The sequence below is a fragment of the Ursus americanus genome, chromosome 11 (genome assembly GCF_024610735.1).
Source record: "Ursus americanus isolate L20-20 chromosome 11, mUrsAme1.1.p, whole genome shotgun sequence".
Taxonomy (NCBI): domain Eukaryota; kingdom Metazoa; phylum Chordata; class Mammalia; order Carnivora; family Ursidae; genus Ursus; species Ursus americanus.
In genome coordinates this window covers 33,020,994-33,033,593 of record NC_142137.1, presented here as the reverse complement: position 1 = coordinate 33,033,593, position 12,600 = coordinate 33,020,994, and the positions used below count along the sequence as shown (strand labels likewise).

Below are 12,600 nucleotides of genomic sequence, written 5' to 3'. Positions count from 1 at the left end.
TTGAGCCAGAAATCAATATTTCTCTCTGCCTCTCTCTCTCTCTCTTTTCCATGGTTCAGAGTAAATATTATGGGCCCAGCACATCTGTTTCTAAAGCCTGTATGTCGTAGTGGGATTGATCCATTTATGAATTTAGCAGGCAATGGCCCAGACATCGGCATTTCTGTATTTTTTCTCATTCCTTCCATCCCCTCTTTGCCTCTTTCTTTTTGTAACAAGGTGGTCTACTTCCTGAAGGTGCTATAGGAATCATTCCTTATTGAATAGAAAACTAATATAAAGTGTCCATCCGATGAAATGATGTGACCTTGTGAGCGCGAAATGAAAAACGAGATGTAAAGTAAGGTTTATTTATGGAAGCTGACCTTCTTAGGAAACTCTACTGGAGAAAATACACTAAGAACCCTTGACAAAATGCCATATCCTCTGTCTTTCCCTACTTGTACATTGAAAAAAAAATCATCACTTTCAAATAAGATATTAAGGGTCCAAATACACAGATTTTTTAAAAGCCATGCACAAAGAAAGTGTAAGATGGCTATAAATAGAGATCCAGTATCTACAGTGGAATGAAAGTAAGATTTCCTATATTTAACTTCTAACCTTGCTACTTGGTGACTGAGTGATGGTGGGCAGAAATTTCCCTCTTTTACAGAGCTAGGCTCTGTATGTATAAAAATAAGGAATGCTGGTTAGGAGTCTGAAAAGGGTTTCGGAGGAAGAAACTAAATGTTTTAATTTATAAGTCACTGTGGACCTCTTTAAAGAATCAAAGTATGTAAAAATATTATTAATTTGAAATTAACAAATACGCAGAATTGAAAATATCATTGTTTTGATCCATCGTGGTCCCTCAGCTGTGAGTGTGCGTTCTCAGCCATCCTAATTTAAAGTAGGTCTCTCCAGTTAGGGATAACAAAAAGCTAAGCTCTGAATCTTCCATAATAAAATATATGTAGTAAGAGGTTCACGTCCCACCTTGAACTTATCCTAAGAACGGTTATTCAAGTCAGTTATAACTTGTCACAAAACACAAAACAAAACATAAAATGGCCATCAGCGGTGGAGGTAATGTTTGGGATCAAACATTCATTCATAAAGAAGCTCTTACTTTTTAACAGAAAATACATTTGATTTAAGTTTTTAATTGATTGCCACGGACTTCTGAATGTCTATGTTTATAAAGAAACAAAAAATGTTACTTGAGACTTCTTTTTCCAGTGGAAGGACAATGAGTTTTCCCGTGTTAACGCTTCGTGCGTCCATGGCCCGGCTTACGCCTGTAACATCACAGACCTGCAGCCTTACACACACTATGCCGTCCGCGTGGTGGTGGCTTATAGGACAGGAGAAAACAGCACCTCACTCCCCGAAAGCTTTAAGACACAAGGTGGGTATTAACATCCTCAGCACTCAAAAAATCCTGTAAGTTTCTCCATGCCTTTCTTATCACTTATTTCACCAATCCTAGAGGTTAACCTTTTTTAAAAAGGTGTAAATTACTATTTCTAGAGCTTGAGTAAAGAAACTGAAAAGAACCAGGAGTCCTTACAGGCATTAATGAGGTAATACTGACCTGGTCTTGCAGAATCCTGAACTGGGCAAGAGTATTTCACCTTTCAGTATCCTCTGCTTTCTTGTCTGGTTGTGATATTTTGCAGTGAGAACTAAATGAAAACAGTGTTACTGAGTATTCAACACATATTTACTTACTGACTACTATATTCCAGATGCTAAAAATAAAAAACATCCAAAAAGAATGTTAATTAGCGATCCCTATAAGAATCAAGGGAAAAATGCTCCAAAATTTACAGTAGTTTTCTTTGCATCACTTATTTTGTGGTGAACTAAGATATATTATCATTCTTATCACTAATCCATCTAATCCATCACTAATAAAAACTTCAGATACTCATTTAATCAGTTTATTGAGTATATTATGTTAATGAGTATTTAAATGAGTTAAATGAGTGTGTAAATACTCATTCAATGAGAATATTTCTTTAACGTATAGGGCTTTCCTTTTCGGAAATGTATTCTATAGAAAGATGGTATGCAGAATATTTGATACTTCTGACATATCAGTCAGTATTTTCTTATGTTTCCAAAGCTGGAGTCCCAAGTAAACCAGGCATTCCAAAAGTATTAGAAGGGAGCAAAGATTCAATACAGTGGGAAAAAGCTGAAGATAACGGAAGCCGGCTTATGTACTATATCCTTGAGATCAGGTATGTCTCTTTGCAAAAGTGCTTTGTAAACTATAAAGAGCTAAGCAGTTCATTGTAAAGTATTATTAGATCAAAATTAACAATATTTATGAACATATATTTGTAAATAAATATGAAGGATCTTTAGCTGAAGGACCTTGAGTTCACCATTATGTTCTCTGCAATTCCCAGCGGTCAGCCTTGGCACTCCAATGATAAAGTAGATCACATCGTGGTTCTCATAAGTTGGCAACTACTTGTCTGAACTTTATGGAAATAATCCAATCATTGGCACGTGCAACTAGTATTTATTTAGTGTCTATTCTGTTCAAGAAGCTGAGCTGATGTTTGATGTTAGATGATGGTACTCATGTAAATTTCTGATGATAATTTGTTTTAGCAAAATGAATAATGTCTAGTGAGAACTGACAGTGAACTTGGTATTTTTTGGAAGGTAAAAGCAGGTCAAGGTCCAAAATGGTTTGACTTCTATAGTTCACATAGGATTCTTTATCCATTGTGAAGATTACAGTATGCTCCCAAGAGGCTGAAAATGTACCTTCATGCAGCCTATGAACATAGGCAACCTCAGAGCCGGCCAGTATGGGGAGCTCTGTAAATGGTAACTGGCTCAGATGGACTGATTTCATGCCAGCTTGAGGGGAGAATTCCAAATTCCACAGACACTCCCCTCACGGGTCCATGAAGCTATCTTTTAAGAAGCTCCAAGGACAAAAGTCACTTCCATAATTATAGTCCTGGCAACTTGATCTTTAGATCTATTTTTGCTTCGTCTTGCTCTGGGACTTCCAGAACCTTAAAAAATTTTGCTGCGAGAATTACATTGGCCGCATTTCTAACTGAAACCTCCTTGAAGTTCCTATTACTGTTTTTCAGGAGTCAAATACATTCTACTCTGCAGAACTTTCTTGGTGGTCTCTGACTGTAATTGTATTCACCAGCCAGCCCACACCACCGTCTTGCTAGGACCCCCTTTAGCATGTTCCCTTTAGCGATGCCTGAAGCGCATAGCTCCATGAATTCTTCGCATTTTCTTGCCTCAAGCCTCTACTGTCAGGACAGGGATGATGGGATGATGGAATGAATTGCTGTACCTTTGGTATCTCAAAGTCATGTCTCCAGTCGGAACACTAGTGTACCCGGGTTCTTGCTAATGGTGCCATGTGAAAGGTAGTGAAAGTGTGTGAGCCTGGGAGCTGAACAGACCGTATTAGTGTCCAAAAACTGCCATGAGAAAGTACCACCACTGGGTGGCTTAACACAACAGACATCTCTCACGGTTCTGGGGACTAGAAGTCTGAAATCGAGGTATCGGTAGGACCATGCTCCTTCTGAAGGTTCTAGGGAAGAATCCTTCCTTGCCCCTTCTTAGCCTCTGGGGATCCAGACTTTCCAGCAATCTTTGGTAGTCGTTGCAGATGCATCACGTCAGTCTCTGGCTCCATCATCACCTGGTGTTCTCTGTGTGTTTCTGTGCCTTAATTTCTCTTTTCTCAAGAAGGCTCTGGTCTTGGCTTTAAGCCTACCCTAATCCAGTATCACCTCGTCCTACTTGATTACATCTAAAAAGACCTCATTTCCAAACAAGGTTACATTCACAAAGTCTGGGTAGGCCTGAGTTTTGGGGGGACATTATTCAACCCAGGGCCATGTTTAAATACTTGCTTTATTCCTTTTTGGAATTTAAGTTTCCCCATCTGTACAATGGGATGATGGCATTTACCTCCTTAGGTGGCTGTGAAAACACAATGAAATGAAACAAAATGAAAAGCGCCAGTGTGGGGGGTTGTAAATAGAAGATGCTCATCCAGGGTCAGAGTCCTTGTCTTCCTCAGCAGCCAGTAACTGTGAAGAGCCATTTTATAAATTTTTAAGGGTCTCTTTCTTTTGGATCAGACTCGTTTGGGTTGAACAGTGAAAGTGCCAGTGCCTAACACAAGACTTCACAAAATGTGCAAACCCATTGTATGAAGAGTCTTATGCAGAATGGTCCCTGGCACACTTAGCTCCCGGTAGCAGTTGTGAGCAACTCTGCTGCCCTCATCCTCCGGATGTTCTTGCCCATTCCCTGTCCCTCAAAGGCTTAGCCTTCCATCTCTTTCAGGATGACCACTCACTTTGCAGGAGCAGAACTAGCTATCCCTAAGCCTACTGTGGGTTGGTACCAAGTCCTAAAACTGTTGTTGTCTGAAAAATCCCAGACTTTGAAAAGTTCTTCCCCATCAGAAAGGAGGAAATTAGAAGGCTTTGAGCTTCCCTTCAGTCTATGATTTTATTAAAAGCTATTCCATTTACATCTTTTGAGCCCTACTCTTGTACTCTTTCCATGTTTCATGTAGAGAATAATGTGGGTTGACTTGGCTAGTGTGCAGGCCAATACCAATGGAAGCAATACACCTTGGAATCTCAGGCATAATGATAATTTTGGTAGTCGAACAATTATACCTTCTTTATCAATTTTGTGTCCTGTAATTTATTTTATCTGGCTGTGGTATACATAAGCTACAGATGGCATAAGAGACTGAGAATTAAGAAAGAATAAAAAAATTCCAGGTTAGAAACTATGGGTTAATTATCTTACCCCTTGTTTGAAATTCTGAAGAAAGTTTACACATACTAATAGTAGGAAAAACCTCTTTAGCTTTCTCTAGGTTATTGATTATTTGTTATTTTCCCAGTGGGCTGAGTTGGTTGGCCCCCATGCATCTCCGGGATGACTCTATGAGATTATGCTGTGTTCTGTAGCCAACCCATGTGACAGGAATGAGATCAAGGGTAAAGTGTGCACTAGGAGATGCTCTGATATGTGACCATCTAGAAATAACACATACATTGTCTCATATTTTCTATATTTACCATTTTGCTCTTTTTTTTTTTAGAAAGGGAATTTCAAATGATTCACAGAACCAGAATTTAATGTGGAAGATGGCATTTAATGGATCTTGCAGTAGTATTTGCACATGGAAGTCCAAAAACCTGAAAGGAACATTTCAGTTCAGAGTAGTAGCTGCAAATAATCTGGGATTTGGTGACTATAGTGGAATCAGTGAGAATATTATATTAGTTGGAGGTATGTTGCCATATCTGTCTATATACTAACTGATTACACAAAGGTTCAGAGATAAAGATAAGTCAGTTCTTAACATTAAAACTAATTGGATGACTGTGTAATTTATCGTCCAGACTATGGAACTATTCATTTCATCTGATGTGATCTTCCTAAAACATCAGCATCCTCATGTCATTTTTCTCCTCCGCAATAATCAGCTACTCCTTAATGCCCAAGGCGTTAAGTCCATGCTCCTGGAGAGGCTTCCCAGGCTGTCCGCAGTCTGGTCTGGATCCAGCCTTATGCTCCTGCTCCCCATACTCTCATCTTCTACACAGCTGGCCTAAAACGATGCTTTCTACATCTTCTACTGTGTATCCCATTTTAGGTTATGATGTATCATCTGTCTAATCGCAGAGGCTAGAAATCTCAATACCATATTTAATTTCTCCCCTCTACTCAGTCACCAAGTTTCGTTGATTTACCATCTTGATTTCTGTCTGTTGAGTGTTCATCTTCCTATTCCCACTTTGGCTTTTCTAATTTATCATTTCTTGCCTGTGCTCTTGGCTTAATCACACTGCTGACAGTTGATCGAGCTGAAGCACAAGCTGGATTACTTGACCCCCCTCTGAAATCCCTGTAATGACTCTCCATCACTACCTTTGGAATCAAGTGCGCACACTCCATGATTTGCCCTCCATTTGTGGCTTGTTGTTCCTACCATCTATCCCTATGCTAGAGCCATACCAGACTGGTAGAAAGCATCTTACGACACGAGGTCTTTAGCCTTTGTTTCCCTCAGCCTAGAACGTGGGCTCCCACCACCTGCCACTCACCCCTTGGCTGGGTTTTCCTTTCTCTTGCTTTCTCAAATAATACTTTAAAAAGTTAAAAATCATTCTTAGCTCATGGGCGGTAGAAATCAGACTGTGGCCAGACCCGGCCCACAGGCCATGGTTTGCTGAGCTCTGCCCTGCATGTTTGTCTCCTCCTCAACTGAAACTACCCAAGAGAAGGTACCACGTTTCCATGTTTAATACCCATAGAATTGAATGTGTATCAAGATGTTATAGAAGAAATAATAATCCTGATATATAATATATGAAGACCGAGACTTCTTGGTTGCAAATTCATTAAAAAGATTATACATGTTTCTGGGGCGCCTGGGTGGCTCAAATGGTTAAGTGTCTGCCTTTGGCTCAGGTCATGATCTCTGGGTCCTGGGATCAGGCCCCACGTCAGGCTCCCTGCTCAGTGGGGAGCCTGCTTCTCCCTCTGCCTCTCCCCCCTGCTTGCGCACGCGCTCTCTCTCTCTTTGTCTCTCTCTCTCAAATGAGTAAATAAAACCTTAAAAAAAAAAAGATTATACATGTTTCCTCAGCTATTTTGAAGTAGAAGCCTGGGTGGGTGTATCACAATGGTATTGGTAAGCCAGATCTTTGGAAAACCAAAACAAACCAAACCAAACCTTGAGTTTGGTTTCCTGTGGTGTTAAGCACTCTTGCTGTGGGGGATTTCAGACTCCCAGTGGTTTAACAACTGGCTTGCAAAAATCTAGTAGGAGCTAGTTCAGGCATATCTGGCATAGGCTTGAAACTACCTAGCTTTATTCTGCAAATTAACTTTTTTTTTTCATTTATTTTATTAGATGGTTTTTGGATACCAGAAACAAGCTTTGTACTTACTATTATAATTGGAATATTTCTGGTTGTTACAATCCCAGTGGTTTTTGGTAAGTATAATAGCTTTAAAAATACAGGTAGTAGGGGCGCCTGGGTGGCACAGCGGTTGGGCATCTGCCTTCGGCTCAGGGCGTGATCCCGGCGTGATGGGATCGAGCCCCACATCAGGCTCCTCCACTATGAGCCTGCTTCTTCCTCTCCCACTCCCCCTGCCTGTGTTCCTTCTCTCGCTGGCTGTCTCTATCTCTGTCGAATAAATAAATAAAATCTTAAAAAAAAAAATACAGGTAGTAACCTGTTTGCTTGGTCATATTAGTTGATTTATCACTTAGTGTATTCAACCTCCCACATGAAATAAATTCATAAATTACACAGTAACCTTTAGCTAGACTCTTAGAAGCACTAACTTCTGTGGATTGTTTTCTGATCCTGGAGTAATCATCTTATGAAAAAATATATCTGCACTTACCCTTCATGGTGTACTTTAAATGAAACTAATTATAAAGGCACCAACTTTGAGCTTTCTTTAAGCCAGTATTTGTTTCAGATCGGCTACATAACAAGTGCTTTGTGGCTTACGGTTTTAAGTAAATAAAAGAAAAACCGCTCTGGATGTAAAAGAAATGTAGGGTTAATAGGAGACCCGTGACAGTCCTTGGTTGGGAGAGTTTGGGTCTCCGGGCAGGCAGGCAGACAGACTGGTTTGGAATGAGCAGCTCCTCTTTTGCAGACCACCCCTCTCCGGCTTGTAGGCTCCACTCTGACTTTTAGATGTCTGCCTTGCTTATTTCAGATCCCTGCTCATTTATAAATGTCCAGGAAAGCAGAAGTAGTTGTTAGGTCGATAGAAAGGTCGCTATTTCCCACTCTTTATTGTATACTAATGTGCTGGTCCTAGGAGTCTTTTTTTTTTTTTTTAAGATTTATTTTAATGATGAGAAAATACAGAGATAACCCCAGAAATATTGGGGCCAAATATTGGGCCTCTAGGGTTATTTTGGTGATCATACATCCTGGTTCGTTCCTGTTGTTTCAGCACAAACATTAATAGGACTTTCAGTGCCCAAAGTGTTCCCGTTTGGATTACAAGGTATTTGGTCATCCTATCACTTACTGATATTATGAGTCCCTGACATGCTGAAGCATTATAAGAAAGACATGATAGGACGCCTGAGTAGCTCAGTCAGTTAAGTGTCTGCCTTCGGCTCAGGTCATGATCCCGGAGTCCCAGGAGTCCCAGGAGTCCGAGGATCGAGTCCCCACACTGGGCTCCCTGCTCAGCGGGGAGTCTGCTTCTCCCTCTGATCCTCCCCTCTCTCATGGTTTCTCTCTCACTCTCTCTCTCAAATAAATGAATACAATTTTTTAAAAAAGGGAAAGAAAGACATGATACTTGCCAGAAAAAATACTCAAGTGTGTATTTGGGAAATTGTGGCCTGCTTTTATCATACAGAAGGGAAAGTTCAAGGAAAAGTTACACACATAAAGCTAAACTCTCTCAGGTTAAAGAAAGCCAGTAGTTTACAAAGTGGTCGAAATCTTTATTCTTTCCCCAAACCGATTGGAGTTGTAAACTATCAGAGAGCACACTGAAATTTGAATTGAGATTTCTTTTCATGGATTCCACTCAGATGATATATGGAACTCCTTTAGCTAACTTGGAAAGCTAAAAATTTCAGCTGACCCTGCCAGGATCTTAACCTGTGGTTCCAGGGAGTCTAAGTATTGCACAGCTGATGCTTGTGCCACTAAGCCAGCCCCTCCAGAATTACACGTATGACTGTAGTATATTTGGCAGTTGGCATATAGGCTTGACTGCTTGTCTGCTTTCCTACTGGGAAGGAGCATTGCACGAAGAATCTTTCATCTGACCTTTGCTTGCCTGCGTGTCCACCACCATTGTTCAAACCCATAACTCTAGTGGATGAGCATGAGATCATTTCAGACAACCTCTTGTGCTTTCAAGACATCCTATGGATATCTGACTTTCTCAGGATTTAAAGGTCTTTATTCTATTTGGAACTTAACGAATTTTTTAGTACAGCTAAGCTAATTTGCTTCTTTGCTTTTAGTAGCAGTGCATGTGGTTTTCCTAGTAGGAGTGGGGGAGTGCATGAGAAAAGATTGAGTTTATTAAAATAAGGAGAAGTAGTAATTGTTTAAACATATTTGTATTGTGCTGGGGCTCTCAGCCGTTGTACTTATAAATGCAAGATTGAAACAACGATTTAAAAATAAACATCGACAGCCTTGGCTTTGGTGACTGGTTGCATCTAACATGCAACATTAGCCTCGTGCTGGGAGCAGAGGGAAATACAAAGCTGTAATATACAATTGCTGACCTTGGCAGCTTGCCATTTAATGAGGGAGGTAAGACGTACCTGTGTGAAAATATAAATAGTGAGATACAAAAGGCAAGAGGACATGATCTGTGCCGGACAGTTGCGATAGAATTGCGGACCGAGAGCTACGCTTGGTCTTAGACTTTGAGAACGGAGAGGTCAGCAGAGTGGCAGGGCCTCAGAAGGCATCACCGGGGATGGGGGCCGGAGATGGGCCTTTAAAAAAATGAAGAGGGGTAGGGACAGCTTTTCAGGTTTGAAAAATTGCATTAGCAAAGGTATTTAAGATCTTTCCCAGCGTGGTCCCTCAGATGGAATTTCATTTTGATAAAATGGTAACCTGTTGGATATAGAATATACTATGAAATAAAATTCAAGTTTTAACGATCATCTTACAAAACATCCTTGCTGTTTTCAACTTTTGAACCAATGTTCTAGTATAGATGGTTGATCTTATGACATAATTGTATTTTAATCTTCCAAAAATCACTTATTTTTATGAGGATGAAAATAGTATTTGCTCATTGTGTGAAAAAGACAATATAAGTCATCCATGATTTCACAACTGGGAGGACCACTACTAACACTTGGTGGGTTTCATTCCAACAGTATTTCTGTATGCTTGAGTATGTGTATACGAACAGTGGTATGAACTCCTGTACTCTGCATTTCAAAAAAAAAAAAAAGCATGCCATTATAATTGAAGACATTCCTCAGATCCTCTATAGGAGTATAACCTGGACATATCTGGACTCAAATAAATTTGTAATTTAATTAGAATGCAAATAATTATTTAATAATTACAATGCCAAATTTGTTTTGGTTTATGTTGACTCTAGTTTAAGAGTGATTTTGAGAAATAAGTTGTAATATTAAGGTACTTCAACTTGTTTATAACAGCAATAAGAAATGTATGAAGCTTTGGTTTGAGTCAAGAAATAAGAAGTGATGTAGTTTGAGCTATGTGTTTTTATAAGTCTTTGTACCTGATTTGTTTTTCTACTATGGACACATTTTTCAATCAAATTCTATTATTCTACCCACGGTGTTCTTATATATAAACATTTAAAATGTTATCATCTCTTGATGAAAAAAGAAAGCAATGTTTTGTTTTGTAAATTATGTCCTTTTTTCTTTATAGTCTGGCACAGAAAATTAAAGAGTCGAAAAACTCCCAAGGAAGGGCTGACGGGTCTCATCAACGAAGACAAAGAGCTGGCTGAGCTTCGCGGTCGGGCCGTGGGAGTAGGGCTGGCTAATGCCTGCTATGCCGTACAGTATGTAACCTGCGCCGTCACTACGGGGCACCTTGATGAAGAGGGGACAACTATAAAGGCAGTGGGGTCTCGTGTTGTCCACGATTGTCCTGGTCGATGCTCATTATTCTGGCATGATTATTAATAACATCCCCTTCCATTTTCAAATGGGACCTGAGATGGATGGCAAATTATGTGGTTATTCTATCCTAAGGAAAATAAGCAAAATTCCATTGTGTTCCAGTGTTTTATCGCAAAATTATAAAGTAAACGAAACAAGGACATAAATACTGTATGGACGAGAACAGACGGTAGCATGCTTTGTTCAACTGGAAGCATCTGGAAGAGAAGAATTCCAAGGGTCCCATGCCGGTGCTGTTAAGTCCACCTGAGTCTGTTTTCAGAAGTTGTATGGTGATTGCCTACAAAAGCTTTTTAGGATAGTTGGGTTTTGAACTTACGTTGTCATCATAATTTTTTGTAATTCAGTTAGCCAACTTATAGTATGTTATTAGTTTTTGATGTAGTCAAAATAATTAAAGAAAATATTTAAATGTCTTTTTATGTAAGACACTTAAGTGCAGTTTAGGCAAGACACTGTATTACGGCCTCTGCCAAAAGGAATTATGTAGTTATAGGCCTTGAAATTTATAATCCAAGATAGAGAAATGGAAGATTTGAAGTAGACGCAGGGTGACCTAATTTAGTGATTCAGAGGTGACTTTTCCTTGAGAAAATACTCAGCACATTTGATATTCAAGATTCTCTTTTAAAAACTCAAAGCATTTTGAATGCAGACAATTTTTTCCCTCTCATAATATTCCAAGTGAGAATTGGCTTCTAAAAGTTACGGAGAGGGAGTTGATTTTTGAAGTCATACTAAATTTTGTTTCACACAAAAGATCGGGTGTGTGAAATAGTTATAGTTTTGGGGCTTATAAACCCAGATATATTTATTACGAATTTGCAATAGCTTTTTACATAAACTGATTACCTGAAGAAATTAGTAACTCATAATTTTAACAAAATAAGCTACAATAAAAACTCTTGAGGCAGGACCTACACAGGCATGTTTCTATCACGATTATGGTGCCTTGAAGTGATATGACATGCTTTGTCTGTGTTTTAGAGTAGGGAAGGGATATTCTGGTTGGTGGGATGGGGGAAATAGAAACGCAAAATTCCATGTCACTATCTTACATAGAACCGTGTGTTGCAAAATCATGAGATTTCTCTTTCTCTTTCTCATACTCTTTCTCAAACACTAACACCAACACCAACATGTAAACCAATGTATTTTGGGACACCAAAAATATTATTTTCCAGTACTCTTCCAACCCAAGAGGAGATTGAAAGACTTCCTGCCTTCCCTCGGGAAAAACTGACTCTGCGCCTCTTGTTGGGAAGTGGGGCCTTTGGAGAAGTGTATGAAGGGACAGCAGTAGACATCTTAGGAGCTGGAAGTGGAGAAACCAAAGTAGCAGTGAAGGTAATGTGGATCTTTTAATTCCTTGACATGTTGGGTCAGCACATTTACATGAGTTTGCATGGATAAAACTATAATGAAATATGAGTGATCTCAATTGAAAAGAGAGCTGAAGGTGGGAATCCATGCATGATAACAGAAATGACAATGTTTCTTCCATTTCTTCCATAAGCTCTGTAATTTGTAGTTACCTCTATGGTTACTGATTGGCTAAGACTCGGCAGGCAGTTTTTCCCTTTGAATATACTCTCAGAGGACCGGGGGTGGGAAGCACATTCTCCATGTCCCCGTATGAGGGCAGGGAGCAGAGAGTTGCTGGCCATTTGGCATCAGTTGAAGCTACACGACTCTGCCGTCACAGTGCGAGAGCGGCCCTAGTCAATATGTGAGCTCAAGAGTGCGGCTACGTTCCAGTAAAACTCTATTTATGAACATGGAAATGGGAATTTCATATCATTTTCACATGTTAAGAAATATCCTCTTTTTGACTTTTTTTCCAGCCATTTGAAAATGTAATGTGTCACTTATACCTCAGTAAAGCTGGAAAAATACAA

At 39.6% G+C, this 12,600-nt stretch overlaps 1 protein-coding gene across 3 annotated transcripts in view; it reads left to right on the top strand.

Moving 5' to 3' along the window:
• Window positions 1-12,600, top strand: part of ROS1 (ROS proto-oncogene 1, receptor tyrosine kinase) — a 118,879-nt gene that overhangs the window by 80,852 nt on the left and 25,427 nt on the right. For all 3 annotated transcript variants that reach the window (XM_087865415.1, XM_087865414.1, XM_087865416.1), the window contains exons 32-37: window positions 1,222-1,390; window positions 2,111-2,228; window positions 5,108-5,298; window positions 6,929-7,012; window positions 10,446-10,581; window positions 11,887-12,049. In XM_087865415.1, coding sequence (XP_087721541.1) covers window positions 1,222-1,390; window positions 2,111-2,228; window positions 5,108-5,298; window positions 6,929-7,012; window positions 10,446-10,581; window positions 11,887-12,049 — 861 coding nt within the window. The remainder of the gene's footprint in view (window positions 1-1,221; window positions 1,391-2,110; window positions 2,229-5,107; window positions 5,299-6,928; window positions 7,013-10,445; window positions 10,582-11,886; window positions 12,050-12,600) is intronic.